Below are 15,549 nucleotides of genomic sequence, written 5' to 3'. Positions count from 1 at the left end.
TTTCTGAAAACAAGTTGTTCCTTCATATAGCAGGGTGCAGGGACACACTCATACTTTATTATTTCCTGATACGTATTTTGACACAATTTTAATTTCTCAGTGGTCTGAGAGGAATGGGGAGGGTCATGTACGAGTTCACAGCAGTCAATTGGTTCTGGTGTTGACTTTGTTCTTGTTGAGACCTCTCTGTGATTGCGGGTGCCTTTGATCATGCCCTGCAGGATTCATCCCATCAGTGCTGCTTCGGTCTGTTTTGGGCTGGGCTACTCCCATCTCCTGCGGGCCTCTTTGGACACAATTGGTTCTCCTCAGTTATAGCTGCTCTTAAAATATTTGATGTTGGCCTTGCTTACCATGTTTGTGCTAAGTATTTGTCAGTCTGTAGGTTTTCCGATGCGCCTGGATATGTTTGCAATTGAAGACTGGGATTGAAGTTTCCTAGGAGCCAGTGGTGGTTTTGCAATTGACTTCAGAAGGGGTAAGATTCATAATGGAGGGAGATTTGCAGCACAAGTAAAAGAAAGAAAAGTGCTAGGGAAGCATGATCTGGTAGCAGCTGTGCGGCTGCTCCCTCTCCCATTCCAACCAGAGCTGGGTTCTAGCTTGGAGCCATTCTGTGTTTCAGGCTTCACAGGGTGGCAGTGAGCAGCTCCTGGTCAGTGCCAGATCCCATGCACGCACCAGGTAAGGCAAGTCTCTGTTGCTTTGCTGCCTCTGCATTCCGGTATGGACGTGGTCCTGGACAACCATCTGTAGGTGACCCTGCTTGAGTGGGGGAGTTGGACCAGATGACCTCCAGAGGTCCCTTCTAAGCTCAACCATTCTGTGATTGTCTGGTATTGCATCTTGAAGAACTGCTCCTTAACCTCGCTGTGCTGCCCCTGCTGTTGGGTTGGGGGTACATGCCTTCAGCAGCAGGAGCCTGTGGGGACAGTTTGCCCTGAGGTTCAGGCGCAGTGCCTACTCAGTGCTCAGGTCCGTGCCACCAGAGGTGCAGCAGGACTGGTTGCAGCACACCCCTAAGATATGTTGTGACATACCATGTAATAGGTAGTGTCCTGTCCCCTTAGCTTGAGTAGCTTCCCTCTGGATAAAGGTAGCAGATGGGACTGGAAAGGACACCCTTGTCTCCCAGCCCTGTGCACACGCACGAACACACACTAATTTGCTCACTGCTGTGTGCCTGTTCTTGGGTAGAAATTCTGTATTTGGCTGTGATTCTTCTTCTTACCGGTACTGATTTTACCAGGGTCCCTACGTTTACTTTGTCTCCAAGTTATCACTGCACTTGACATTTTTGCATCTGTGATGCCTGAACAACTAAGCAAAGATATTAAGCACTTTAACCTATATTACATGAAAAACAGATGTTTTCTATGACACAACATTTAACAGAACTTTGAATAGCTTGCCTGAGAAATACCATAGTTTTTTGTACAGGGGTGTATATGTATATAAAATCTATGTAGAACTACTACAATATTTTCTTAATCCTGTTTTGCATTAAATACTGTGACTTTTTTATATCTTAAATTTGAGAAAGCTAATTTTGGAGTTGGCTGTTACTCCCAAGCAGAATGAATGAACACTACTAAAATGTTTTGATGGATCAGGATCTATAAAGATTAAAGTAGCTGCCATTTTTCAGCAACTTTCTTTTTTCAGGCTTAGAATTACTGACACTTCATTGGCTTGCATTTAGTTTATATTTTAACAGCTTCAAAGATGGGGTCTAGGAAAGTAACTTTAATTATAGAAGTAAAAGACTGGGGTTTGAGGCATGTTTCTATGGGAAAGAGTCTTTGTGGTGTTTTTTGCATGTGGCCCTTTCCTGCAGATCTGCCACTTAATGTTCTCCCAGAGGAAAAGTGATAGATATAACACTCCAGCAGCAGGGTGCGGTTTTTCTTTAAGCTGTTCTTAAAAATTACCAACATATGAGTGGCTTTGAATTAATTTTCTACTTGTGGATTCCTGGTAATAAAGCTGTATGTAATTTCTTTTTTCCTTGCCTTGCATATGTGTGCTTTCATACGTATACAGTTTGCTATAATGACTTTTTAAGAATAAATTAGCAGATTTACTTCCTTCAGGTTATAGGGGCTTCACAATACCTGCTGCAGTAGAGGGATATTGTGAAAAAGGCATTAGTGCTTAGCTGTGAAAACGTGTACAGTCTCTGTCACACTTGCAAAGATTAGCTTGGGGCTGATTTAAGTTGACAGCTGTATAAAAGGGATTAGTACCATCACCACAGAACTCTTGCAGTTAACTTTCACATGTGCTAAATGTGAGAGATAATTTTTTTAAAGCTTGAACCGGTTTTGCATAAGCCATTTATCTTGATTTCTCTTAACCCTGAGAGAGCTGAGACTGCAGCCTACAGCATCATGGTCTAATAGTGTGGGATTTACTGAAGTGCTTTAAACATGTAACTTGCTTCATTGTAAGCATAAGGATAGCTTTTATTTGCATGTAGTTAGCATTGTTCTTAAGAAAGGATTTATTTTGGTTGTGATTTCAAAAGTAGAACTTTGGGAAGGAAATTGAGGGAGGGAAGTGGCATTTTCTTTGTGCATCCTTGCCATGCACAAACATGCTTGAGTCTACAATAAAACTAAAATACTTCAAATTGAGCCTTTGGTTGGTTGTATAATAGTAGTAGTTGGTATAGTAGTAATAATAGTCTTGAGCTTGTAAGCAAAGTGAAAGTTTCTGATGCCCAGATGCCTCTTGCTGTAGAGATTGGGTCAGGCTGCTGCCTTTCATCATTTTAACTAGTGTGATTAGTGTATTTCTGTCACATACCTGTGTGGGGACAACTGGACCTCATGCCACCATTCTTTCTTCTATTGACTTGGTTCATTACTGTGTCCTCTTTATGTGGGATACTCATGGTCAAGACTATCTTCAGCCTCACATGCACAAGGAGTTGTACAGCTCATGGGAACACGTGTGGAAGTAACTGTTTCCCCCCTTCGTTAGAGGGAAAAGAATGGCAGAACTTGGATTCCTGTCAAATGTGAGCTCAAGGATAGATCCAAGGATGTTTCTCATCTAAAAACTGCTCAAACCCAGTCAAAAGCCAAGTGTTGCTCATTAATGAGCTTTCAGGAGCCTTGAAGGCTAAGGCAGTGAAGTCCCATGCGTGATAAAATGGCTGGGAACAAAATAAAGGAAAAAAACACTACCATGATGTGCATAATGTATGTGTTTGGGTTTTCTTAAGATTGAACCAACTGCCTCAGTTTCAAGAGTCGTTAGTCCTAATGTGTAAAGTGATGTATAAAAATCTTAACTTTGTATGTGCAATGAGTATATATGCAAATATACTAATCTGAAGGCTGACCTCACCAGACTGAGTATGTCCTATTCATATAAAAAGCATCATGTGAAGAACTTTCAAGGCAACTTCCTCCTTGTATACCATGGAAGTAAGTTCAGTCCGATTTTCCCCAGATTAGCAGGATTTGAAAATTTACCTATTAAGGAGAAGAAAAAGGTGTAAGACAGTGTGTTAGTGGAACTAGACAGTGTGTTAGTGTGTGTGTTAGGACTAGAAGGACACTGGTCAACACAAAAGTTGTTTGTCCTCATTATCTTCTGGGTCTCTTAGTTTGTTCTGCAAGCTTTGAACAGATGGCCAGATAAAGTTGCTTTACATAGGATGATGAGTGATCTGACCTGGTGCTTTCTGCAACTTCACTGTCCTTTGTAGGAAGGAAATGGTGGTTCTCTCATAGTGTCAAGTTCATCTTTGCTTTTGCTACCTCTTCCCGCCCCATGCGGATAGCTAATATGGAAGGAGTTAGGAAGGAGAATTTGGCAATAGGTTTTTCCAGCTGTGGCTGAGATTGCTCAGCCCTGAAGTGACATCATGCTTAACCATATTTGTGTCCCACCAGTCTGGATCAGCATCTGCTCAGGGCTCATTGTCCATTGCTTTTCTCATATAATACCTGCATCCTAATTATCAAAAAGAGCTGCTCATCCCTGTGCAGTGATCACAAACTTGCTCCGTTACTGTGACTCACAGCCATCTTGTTCCTTGTAGTCGCTTAGTATTTCATCTTTTTTAGAAAGTGTGGCTGGATGATGTGCCACGTGATAGCATTTTGGGAAGTCTGTGCAAATAACATCAGAATGGATTTCCTTGCCAAGATGGCATTGACTTCAGTCCAAAGACAAGCTATGTCAACCAGTTTACGTTCTTTTACACTGAACTTGTGACAGGAATTTTAAAAACTTTTTCTTGCATTATTTTTGATTTTTTAAAATTTATTTTAAATTTCCAGCATAAATGGTATTCCACTTTTGGGGCTTGCCTATTTTAATCCCATATTTAGTCCTTGTCAGCTTGGCAGGTGTAGTAGCTTCTGACTAGGTCCTGAAGTGAGCTTGGGCCCAGTATACCCGTGTGATTGCTGGCAGGAGAAACTGTATTTATATACTGGATCATTGTAAGACTCATCTTTGTTGCTAAACATTCACTTCTTCCTTGGTTAGTAAAATGAAAGTTTTATTCAGCCCTCATGGATTTAGAGAACTGATTCAGGGATGGTTTCAGTTTCTGCCTGCAGTGGACAATACTAGCGGATGTTTTGGTTTTGATATGAGTGATACGACAGTTACAGTAAGGAATGAATGAAACTGTTTAGGCTGCTTGAAAAGCTGCCTTTCATCTGCAGGAGGAGGTGAACAGCTAGGAGGAAATCTCTTTCAAGTCGATTCCCAGTGCAGAAATAAATCTTGTGTGGGTGAAGGAGGGGAAACAGCCACCTACCTGGAAAACTGACTGTAAATCAGATGTCACAGAAAAAATGCAGTGGTATCCATTCCCGTGCTAATCCATTAAGGGGGGGCAGGGGGAAGGATGAGGATGGAAGAAAAGCCAGCAATATGTGTATGAAAAGGTTTTCTATGGTATTTTTAACTGTTATTCTAAGACTGTTGAAATAATAAAGCAAAACTGTAGGAACATATTGCCTGTTTCTTACAGGTATGGTATTCATTCATCTGGGTTACTTCTGCGCTATTGGTGGGGTTGGATGCAAACTGGTGTCATACTTCGTGTTGTGGGGTAGCATATGTGTACCACAGCTGGGATGAGGATTGAGGCTGGCTGCGGCTCCTGTGAGTGGCTGGAGCCTGCCGGGCTGAGCTGGGCAGAGAAGGGCTCTGTGCTGCCTGACAAACACTTACGTATTCGGTGTCAGCAACTGCAGGTGCCCACTGCTACTCTGAATCCCCAGCCTTAAATCGAGAATTGCAATACCAACTTACTGGCTGTGGATATATCTGGTGTTTTTTCTAACTGTTTTTTTCCTGCCCCTTAAGAAGGAGATGAAAAGCTTTTGTGTTTGCTTGGGGTTAACAAATTGAAGTTTTTGTGGATCAAATGAGACCAGTTTCCCCAAGTAAAGACATCTTGCAGGACATCCTGCAAGCAGTGCTCTTTCACCTCAGCTCATAGACTCAGCTTTAAGTTTCTGTTCTAGGCTATATTTTCCTCCAAGTATGTAAGGCAGCTGCGTTGGAGGTATTTTTGTTGGGTTTTTTTGTGGGAGAGTGTGTGTGTGTGTGTGTGTGTGTGTGTGACATTTTGCTGAAATCCTCTTTTCACTTTGTGAACGGCAGGCAGGTCATTAATGTATTTATTTCAGAAACTTGTATATGCCAAAATTAGCAGAAACTCACACAGAGTGGATAAATGAAGCACCTAAACAACAGCCCTTGGTTATCATTGCTTAATTCTTGTGATTATTGACTACAGCCAGTATTTCCAAGAAAAAAGGATTGTTTACTTCCCTGATAAGTGGTATTACTCTCTGATATTGTTAGCAATCTGAAAAATTATAATAAAGAAACAAGGAGTGTGTTTGAAGTTGTATAGTTGAGTAAACGCTTAAGATTATATGTCTGCCAATTAGCTAAATAGAGTTAGAAATTTCCTTGGGGAAGAATAATAAAGACATAGTTAGGAGAAAAAACCTGTTTTGGTGATTGAAACTTTTTTAAAGCTTATTTTTTGAAAGGCACGGATCATTTTGAAGCAGGTAACTTGTTTGCAGGGCTTTTCTTAATATATTTGTAGCATGGGACTCTTCAGCTTTTGTTTGAGCACAGTTGGAGTCTTTGCATTTACAGAGAAAAGCATTTGATAGCATCTTTTTGTAAGAGATCTCACTAAGGAAGCAGCAACTTGGGACCATCAACTGGTCTTTTGGTTATGGCTTTGCTTTCTGTTGCTTTATCAGAAGTGTTTGGGTCCTTGCAAGCTGGTTTTGTGCTCTTTCAGCTGACCTCTCCTGCTGGGAAGGCTTCCTGCCTGGCATGGGTGTTTCCTCACCCACAAACACAAGTTGGTGCATCTCCCCTTTTCTCTGCAGCACTTTCTTTTTAGAAACATTTGTAGGTATTTTGATGTTCCAGCATTAGACCCTGTGGGCTGCACAGACAATACACACAGCCTCAGCCTTAACCTTGCATGGTACAAGCACAAGCCAGTCAGACCTTTGCTCTGGAAGTGCTTGTGTAGGATGTCTTGACCCTCGCAACGGGTCTTACAGAGGAGGTGAAACTGGGAATGCTCTCTACTGCTGTGGAGAGGCACTTTGCCTTGCTGGAGGAGGAGCAGATAGGATTTGGGGTGTCCTGTGATTGCAGGTGATTGTCACTTAGCCCACAGCTGAACTAAACTGAGTGGGAAGGTAAGCATCCCTGCTTACAGGTTTTATTTCTTAGCTCAGGCAGGTCTAGAGTGTATGTGCAGCCTGTTCCCATGCTTTTTCTGCTGCAGTGTAGCTCCCTAAGCTCGTAGCCCTCCTAGTCCTTAGATTTTAAAAAGCATATTTGGTGCACACTGCTGTTGTCATGCATCATTCAGAATTTCTGCGGAGCTCTTTACCTTTACCCATTATTTTTATCTAGGTATGTTACATAGAGTATGTGTACTGATATTGATGTGAATAATAGAGGGCTGCATAGAAGTGCTGCGGAAGACTTGAAGTGGGTTTTTTTGGTTTTGTGGGTTTCTTTGGTTTTGGTTTGTGTTGTGTTTGTGTTTTTTTCTCAGGGAAACTATTACCAAAACTTGTTTTGGATTTCTTCAACTGGCCTGTTTGGGTTCTTTTAAGATAAACTTAGGATTTTGTAATCAGTGACCTTGGCATGAGAGTTTCTGAGCTCTGCTAGTTGAATGAAGAATAGAAGCACAGTGTGACCTACATTTCCGTTCAGTCGGATGGGATTTGGGGTCTCGTGTGATACCAACAGAATGCTAATTGTGAGCCAAACAAACTAGCAGGCTCTTATGTGGAGGGTTTCCTTTTAGCTGAGGACATGTTTGAGATTCATCTTGTGAAATACTGAAGTGTCCATTAAGGTTGATGCAAGTACCTCTTCAGGTGTGACCGAACCCCACTGCTTCACTGTGCAGGCTTCAGGAAGCTCTTGTTTGCAAAGTAGGATATATTTTTACTAGTATACCGTGAACTAAACCTTAAGATTATTTATTTATTACTGAGCAGGTGACCCAATAAGCTAATTCTATAAAAGGAGGAGCTTCATCCAAATTAGATAGGTTATTTGGATTGAACTTTGTAAAAGATTGAATAGGAGATAAATAGGTAATGGGGGAGAGGAGGGAGGGATGGAATGGAGTTGATCATGAAGAGATCTAATCAAACAGTTCCTTGAGGAATTATGGGGAGAGAAGACCAAAGCAAGAATTCCCTTGAAAACATGTCTCTGACTAAAAGCTAGAGAATGATACAGGCATAATTTTTTTAATTAATCTTTTTCTGCATTTTATTATTATTGCATCCTTGATAAAATGGAAGTGAGGACAACTGTATGATTGGAGGGATTTTTTTGGTGGGGTAGGGGTTTTTTAATGATGCGTGGGAAGGTAGTTCTTTATCTCATTTTCTTCATTTCACTAGAGGATAACTTACATTTCAAGGCTGATGCAAAAAGATATGAAGGGGAACTGAAAATATTAGGAAGCTGAGGCACATTTCCTCTGTGGAAGGAGAGGGATAGTAGATTTTCCATAAAATTTTTCAGAGGTCTAATTAAGAGTTACCTCTTGGAGATACTCATATCTTGTTAGTTCTGCTTTGTTATTTGTATAAGCAGCTTAGATGTGGTTTTTGTCCTGAAAAGTTACAGCCTGGGAGAGCAAGGAGGAAAGACAACAGTAAAATCGGCATTGGAAAGCTGGCTGAATTGCCTCGAGGAGGGATTTAAGAAGCTGCAGAAAGAAAAGGGATTTCAAAAGGCAGCAAAGACAGAGAAATGTTAGAAACTGGTAACACCTTCTACTCGGTTTCAGTGCTATACATCAGGCACCAACACATAGCTCAAGCCCTGAAATGAAAAATCACAGGGTTTCACTGCAGCCCTTTACCAAAGCCTATGAGATGCAGTGTGAGAGTGGAAGAGTGCCTATGTCAGGAGCGGGGCAGCTTTTGGCATCTAGACCCTGCATTACCTGGTAGCACCCATAAGCACTGTTGCGACATTATGATTAGTTCAAATTTTCACAAGGATTTCCAGAATAAACTTAACCCTCTGCTGGAGAGATGAAAACTGGAATTTTGGGAGACAAAGTGAAATTCTGAGAGGAAACATTGTTCACAGCCCCAGTCCCCCCACCTCAATACACTGACACCCCAGCTGCTGTGTCACCTCATTATTCAGTCTTGTCGGGTTCCTTTTGCCCGTATCCTCTTCTAGCAAGATGCTTGGTACACAGGTTCAACTCCAGGCATTTCACAGTAGCTGACTGCCAAGCCAGTCTGTTAGGTCACTTTGTTCTCGTAGCCTTTATAATGTATTCAGTGCCTTGACAAATTTTCTTGGCAATAGCTTTATAAAATGATACCATATTGTGCATAACTTAACACGCTGTTAAACGTCAGGACATCTCCTACCATATAAGTCCTGAAGTCCATCACTAAGCTCAGAAACCAGAGCAGCTCTGATACTTCAGTGATTTTCATAAGGAATAATAAATGGTAAGAAGGCAGCGATTTTTGTAAGGAGTCACTTTTGTGACACTCTTCCACATTTTTTTTAATGGGTTTGCAAACAGCAGCATCAGTGGGGAGACTTATCAGCTAAACCAACTATTGATTAGCTCCTAATATGACAAAACTACACTTTCTGTACTGTTGCAGTATTTTAATCATTGTGGTAGCTTTAAAAACTGAAGGGGTGTTGGCCAGGTGATTTAAATGCTTTAGTGTTTGTACTCCCCCCCCTCCATTTCCCTGTTTCTGAATATGTGTCCATTTTTCCTAGCGTCAAGAAAATGCTGTGTTTTCAGACTGGAACCTTATTGCATCTCAGTATTTGATCTCCAGTTGCTCAAAGGTTAGGCACTACAGGGGGTGAGTGGTTAAACTGCTCACAGGTGCCTTGCAACTAGATGCTTGTTCATCTCTGCTCTCTGTGTGTTTTACAAAGTAATTTTATCCACAGTTGATGTTTATTTACAAGAAATACTTGTAAACAATTGGTGGTATTGTGCATACAGATGTCAGACTGCAGTGTGAGACATTTGGCACTGTAAGGAAACTTTTTTGTTTCTGTAAGAAGTTAATTGCAGTGGATGCACTTTTCCTAAAAGAAGACTGTTTTTTTCTAATCAGAGGCAAGAATACTCATTTGCATGTCACAGTATCATGTTGCTCCTCGAAAATCAAAAGAATATATTACCTTTAAGTAAGGCTGACACAGAACTGGTGTTTCAGCAAGAGCTGGCAAGCTGGGGCAGTGTCCCCTGCAGGCCTGCCTTTGGGTTTTGTTTGCGTTTTGTTTCAACAACCTTTAGCAAGTGTTTTCCTGTTATGTAAAATTTTATGCTTTTGAAAACATGAGAGATCAAGAAGTCAGGTATGTCTTGAACTTGCCATAAGGATTATGATGTGTCTTCAAGCTGTTTTACTTTTGGGGGAGGCAGCAGTTGTTTTTAAAAGCATAGTGTGCCTGATGTGAAACTTTGTGTTTGTCCAATAGTGGAAACACTGTCTCTGACTAGTGGTCAACTTGTTTGGTGACTCAGACCTCATAGTAAAGAGGAGTGGTTGGATAGTGTTTGTGGAGGAAGATGTGCTTGCATCAGTGGCAATGTCTTTGCTGGGTTGGAACAAGACGTCCCAGCTTGCACAGGTTTTCCCCGTGTGAGCCCAGGACTGTCAAAGTCTTACTGAACGTGATACCAGCTGATGCAAAATTAGTCAATTTGACAAGGTTCTCATTTAGAAAATGGAAAACATGTTTGAACTTGGCTGTTCTGAGATGGACAATAGCAACCACAGTATCTTGGATAATGCAGACTTCTGATTAGGTTTTAAAATGGTGGTGGTGGAATAGCTGTGATTTCAGCTTCTTCATTAATGGAAGGAAGATGAGCAGTTGTGCAAGTTTCAGGATACCCTTGGCTGTCTGAAGCTTGTATGGAGCTCATAGTGCTGGTTTCTGCATGCCTGCAGCTCTTGTTGCGAATCTTCTGCTCGCTATGCCACAGGTGGGACAGAGATGTGAAGGTTGGAGGGTTTTTGGTTGTTGGTGAGGTTTTTTTGGAGGGGGGTGTATGGAGTATGCAGTGTATGTTTCTGTGCAGTACTAGAGGGATGTATTCAGTATGCATCTCTGTGTTGCTGTGGTATAAGCAAGCGTGACTTTGCATGTTGGAATATAAGGCAAAGCCTTTCCTTTGTATTTCTGTCACAGCACTTATAATGTGCTTTTTAAACAGACTAGTAGCAGTTGCATGTTTTTCTGTGCCTTTAGCAGTAGCAGCTTTCTAGATTTATAGCAGGTATTTTCTTTGTGAAAGACTTGGAACTTGATAGAATGAACACCCTTAGCCAACAGATTCATTATTCACCATAACGGCCGGCAGGTAGAAGAGCAACTGAGGGTCTCATGTTTCAACCAGGAGGCATTAAGTGTTATCAGCCTTGACCATCAAGTAATCCCTTTAAAGAAACGTATGGTATGCCTAAAGGTAAAATGTGCTCATGATGGCATTGGTTCTTATTCAGGGTTCTGTGAAAAATGCTTTTTATTCCATGTGTAGGTGTATGGGAAACAAACAAGTATGCCTGTGCGTTTTTATGTATGTGCATGCATATGTACGTTTGTAAAAGTCAGGTATTTTAATTCAATTGGTATTTGCAATACTCCTGGACTATGGTTCCATACATCTTGAGTTACATATGAGATACAGATGGAGGCTTCTGTGCTTCACTAACTTGGACATGTCCCTTTTTCTCTCTTTTTTTCTTTTTTTTCTTTTTTTTTTTTTCCCCCTATTAGGGTAATAAATGCAGGGAAGAGCACACACAATGAAGATCAAGCCAGCTGTGAAGTCCTCTTTGTCAAGAAGAAAGCTGGAGGTACTAATTCTACACCAAACAAGAACTCAACAAAACGGAGGTCATCGCTGCCCAATGGAGAAGGTTTCCAGCTGAAAGACAATTCAGTAAGCAGACTTCTATATCTTGTCAGTGGAGAAGCACAAAATAAGCATAAAAGAATGTGGCAATATGATACTAAAGGAAGTTAACTGAATGTTTTATATATTTTCAGTTACCTCTTACTAATTATCTCTGCTTAAATACAGAACACTTCACTGCATTTTTCTTAGTTCTACATGATACTTGATTTCTTGCATTGAAAACTGCTTCTTGGATCTAAGATGTTTTAGTTTAAAGATGAGGAGGGGAATACTCCTTGGATTTTCCTATGTTTCATTTCCAAAAATGCAATCCTGACAAATTTATTGCTGCAGAATACTATGAGTTTAATGGCTGTGATTGACTTGTCCAGTGACAATCACTACAAGCATAGCAGTACCACCGTTTATATAGTCATACAATTTTATTAAGAGTTAGACAGTCATTTGGGTTCTTTTTACTGAAGCAGTATTGCGTGTAGTAAGGTTGGTTTAAGCAAGTAGGGTGAGGTCATCCAACAACTGAATTCAGTGATTTTTGTGGACACTGGCTCCTCTCTTTGTGTGGTGAGTGACATACGTCATGCACTTGTCTACTGGCAATCATCTGCTGTTCTTCATTTGTCTTGTTTTCTGACTGGCTAATTACTTCATCTGCTCTTTAAGCATGAGCTCAGGCTCCAGCAGTGACTGATAGTGTGTGTTCGATTCAGACATTTAGCCATGTACCGCTGAATGCCTTATCTGAATGTTAAGAGGCAGACAACACGGATATGCAGTCTTTCAGCTGCTGGGAGAATACAAGTTTTCCCTAGGTGATAATTAGTCTTTCAGTGGACTTCACCCTTTTTTGGGTTTGGTTTTCTTTGTTGTTTTTATTTTAAACCAGGTTGTGATTAGCAGTCTGCTTCAGTCTCTCTCCCAAACCCCCATGGCTTAGTACACCTGGTGGCTGCTGCAGCAGCCTGAGCAACAAGTGTTCCTCTTGCACTGTGTCCCTCCCCACCTCTTGCTCCTCCTGTTCGTTTTCACACTTCATGATTGCTGCAACATCTTCAGACTGACAGATTTTCCAGGTTTGCAAACAGCCCTTTCTTTCCTCTTTAAAATCTTTCCTTAGTTCACCTGTCCCAGTTACTGTGTGCTGATGTTCTTTGTTTTATTCGGACAGTCATGATTGATGGTTTTTGTTTTTTTTTCCAAGTACGTATTTGCACACTCCTGGGTAAAGAATTGTCCCTGTGCTTTCTGGGACTATGAGTTGTGCTTATGTCATGCAAGGCAAAACAATTTAATAGTCTACTTTTTAAAATAAGTCTTTCCTAGAAAGTGTGTGCAACTGTCTGCTATTGGCTCATGCAGATGCTTGGTTGCATGAGTGTATTTAATTTTTGTATGCATTAATTATGTTTAATGAAGCAAGCATTTGGCCACAATACTTGTTTGTGTATATACAACACATCAAGATAAGCAATAGTGTGCTTGGTCCAAGTGGTTGGTTTTTTTGACACAAAGGACATCGCTGTGTCATGCACACAGAACACTGCAAAGACCGCTGTGCAGACACCAGCCTGGGTAGACACAGCTGGGTACTGTGCAGAGGTACTGGCTTTGGTCTGACACCACATTTAAGTTCCAGGCCTACAGTGTGAAATACTGGTCAGGGGCCTCTGCATGTGGAATGTGGGTGAATGTAGCTGTACTGAATTTGCCTCTGTTTTCAAATTTTGGGGATGTGCATGGGATAGAAGCAGCTTTGTAGCATTATCCTGTTAACTTGCAGCTTTGAGTAGTATCAAATGCTTCTCGAGCAAAAGGCATGCTATGTTGTATATACAATACTGCATGGTTAATAATCTCCTTCATGTTTGTTTCCAATATCTTTTTCCAAACATTAAATAGCTACTATATTTAGATTACAATAAAAATAAAGGGATATAAAACTGTTTTATTACTGGAAAGGTGTCTTCAGTAGCCTTGATGATATCTATCATCGTGGTCATCATGCTGTTATGACATTGTAATGGTAAGATCTAGAAACTGGCTGCATATTTTTGATAGCTGTTCTTTTTACGCATTTAAAAATCAATGCTATTCAGCCTTGTTAAATATCCAGTTACGCTGTGTTACATGAAGTATTTAACAGAATTTTCTAATTTCTCTCCCTCTCTTTACTAGTGTATTTCCTACTTTGATTCTGTGTCTTTGATCTTGATTTTGGAATAAACAGCCACTCCCTTTCAGGCTTCTTGGGGGAAATATTTTTATTTCAAAACTTCTGTTCTTTCTTTTATTTCTGACATGTTTTGACCAGAAATGAGCATAATGTCTGAAGTGAGGAGCCAGCTGATCTGTATAATATATGGTATGCTGGTTTCATCCTACTTGTTAGTGTTCTTTATATGTTCTTTTCTCATCTACAGATTTACTTCTGGTTTTTTACATGAAATTTGAGTGAGTGTGATAGCACTCATTATTTAGCTGTGTAAAACCTATTCTACCATGTTATTAGACCACAGCTTGTGAATTTAAATTTATAATATATTTTCCCCAAACAGGCAGCATGTTTTTGGAGAAGGTTTTCTACTAGAGGGCAGTCTTACACTAGCAATTAGTAGGATTTTTTCCTTGGTATGTTTTTTTGCTGGTTGAATATGTCTAAAAAAAAAAGGCGTACACATTTCTATAATGTGTCCTGGTTTTATGTTTTCATATTTTTATACTGCAAAGTATAAAATTTTGGTTTGCCCTCATATGGCATTGTTAGGAAATATTTTTTTAAGGAGTGTATGAACTTGGTGTTAAATGTAACTTACTCTCTGTATCAATAAGATGTAGAAATACAGGCTTGAGACACTCCAGTGAATGGTATAATATTGTCCTGGCAAGTATTTAGTTAGAAAGCCAGAGGCTGAATACCGCAAATGCCTCATAGGGAAATGCCACTGTAACACATGATCTGAAACTGTCTCAGAGTGGTGAAGCACCTTGCAGAAATATTGAAGGAAGAAGGGATGAGGGAAGAAGTTTATTGAGTACTTGTCCGATGAAAAGAAAAATGTCTTCTTTTCTTGTTTAGTTTTTTTAAAGGTGGAGCACAAGGGAAATAGGAACTAGAACTTAAACTGTCTTTTGATTTAACAGAGTCTATTTCATTGTCCTCAGATTTTTCTTTTTTTTCATACAGCCGTTGAGAAGGCCATGTACCATCTTTGGTTTACCCTGCTTTCTGGGAAACTTGTGAAACTTAAATGTCAGCTGCACCTGAGATCATGTGATTGTTGTTGTTTAATGCTAACACCACTAATGCAGCCCTGTGCTTTGGCGAGGTAGCGTAAGGGAGTCATTGATCCATGGGTTGTCCACACGGACGTGGCTGTCATGGCCTGGACTCTGCAGCTGGACTCTGCAGAGCTTCCAGGGGTGGGAAGGAAGTGATGGTGGGCCAGAAATGAAGAGATAGAGAAGTGAACATTTGTTTAGTCTCAACACACAAAAATCCAAGGAAACCTGTTAAACAGCATAAATAAGTTGTTTTTTTTTTCTTGAAAGAATGGTTGATAAACTGAGCAGAGCAGTGAGAGGAAAGGCTCTGCCGATTCAACCCTAAAATAATTCTACCCCACCACCCCCCCCACTCCACTGCTGCTTGATTAATCATATTTGTCCTCTGTCCCCATTCAGGAGCATTCACTTAAAATTGTGCAGCTTTTTCACTGGTATGATTTTTAAATGCCTTTAACTATGGCGTACCTTAATGAGAAATACTGAAGACCATCAATGAATGAAATGGGAATCCTATCCCAGGATATTGTCATAGTGACAGGCAGGTTGCAGGACTTAATGTGATGCATCATTAATTGTCATTGTAATGTGAGGATACATGATTAATAATTCTGCAGTTTTCTTTGCCATAAAGACGGGATGGAGTATTTGTTTTGTGTGACATGAGGCTGGTTGCCTGCCACAGGTAGTTGAACATATTGGTAACATTAGGAGAATTTTCTCTGAGTATGGGGTAGCAGTTGCCCACTCATTTCAGATTTTATGAGAACTAAAGGTGCGCTCTAATGCATTTTGTG

General features: G+C 40.5%; 1 protein-coding gene across 3 annotated transcripts in view; it reads left to right on the top strand.

Annotated features, from left to right (window-relative positions):
• The window catches only part of PPM1H (protein phosphatase, Mg2+/Mn2+ dependent 1H), a 143,636-nt gene that overhangs the window by 54,973 nt on the left and 73,114 nt on the right, over positions 1 to 15,549 (top strand). For all 3 annotated transcript variants that reach the window (XM_040595044.1, XM_040595042.1, XM_040595043.1), the window contains exon 2: positions 11,329 to 11,494. In XM_040595044.1, coding sequence (XP_040450978.1) covers positions 11,329 to 11,494 — 166 coding nt within the window. The remainder of the gene's footprint in view (positions 1 to 11,328; positions 11,495 to 15,549) is intronic.

The sequence above is a fragment of the Falco naumanni genome, chromosome 5 (genome assembly GCF_017639655.2).
Source record: "Falco naumanni isolate bFalNau1 chromosome 5, bFalNau1.pat, whole genome shotgun sequence".
In the NCBI taxonomy this organism is placed as follows: domain Eukaryota; kingdom Metazoa; phylum Chordata; class Aves; order Falconiformes; family Falconidae; genus Falco; species Falco naumanni.
The sequence above is the reverse complement of the archived record's forward strand: the minus strand, read 5'-3'. Positions and strand labels throughout refer to the sequence as shown.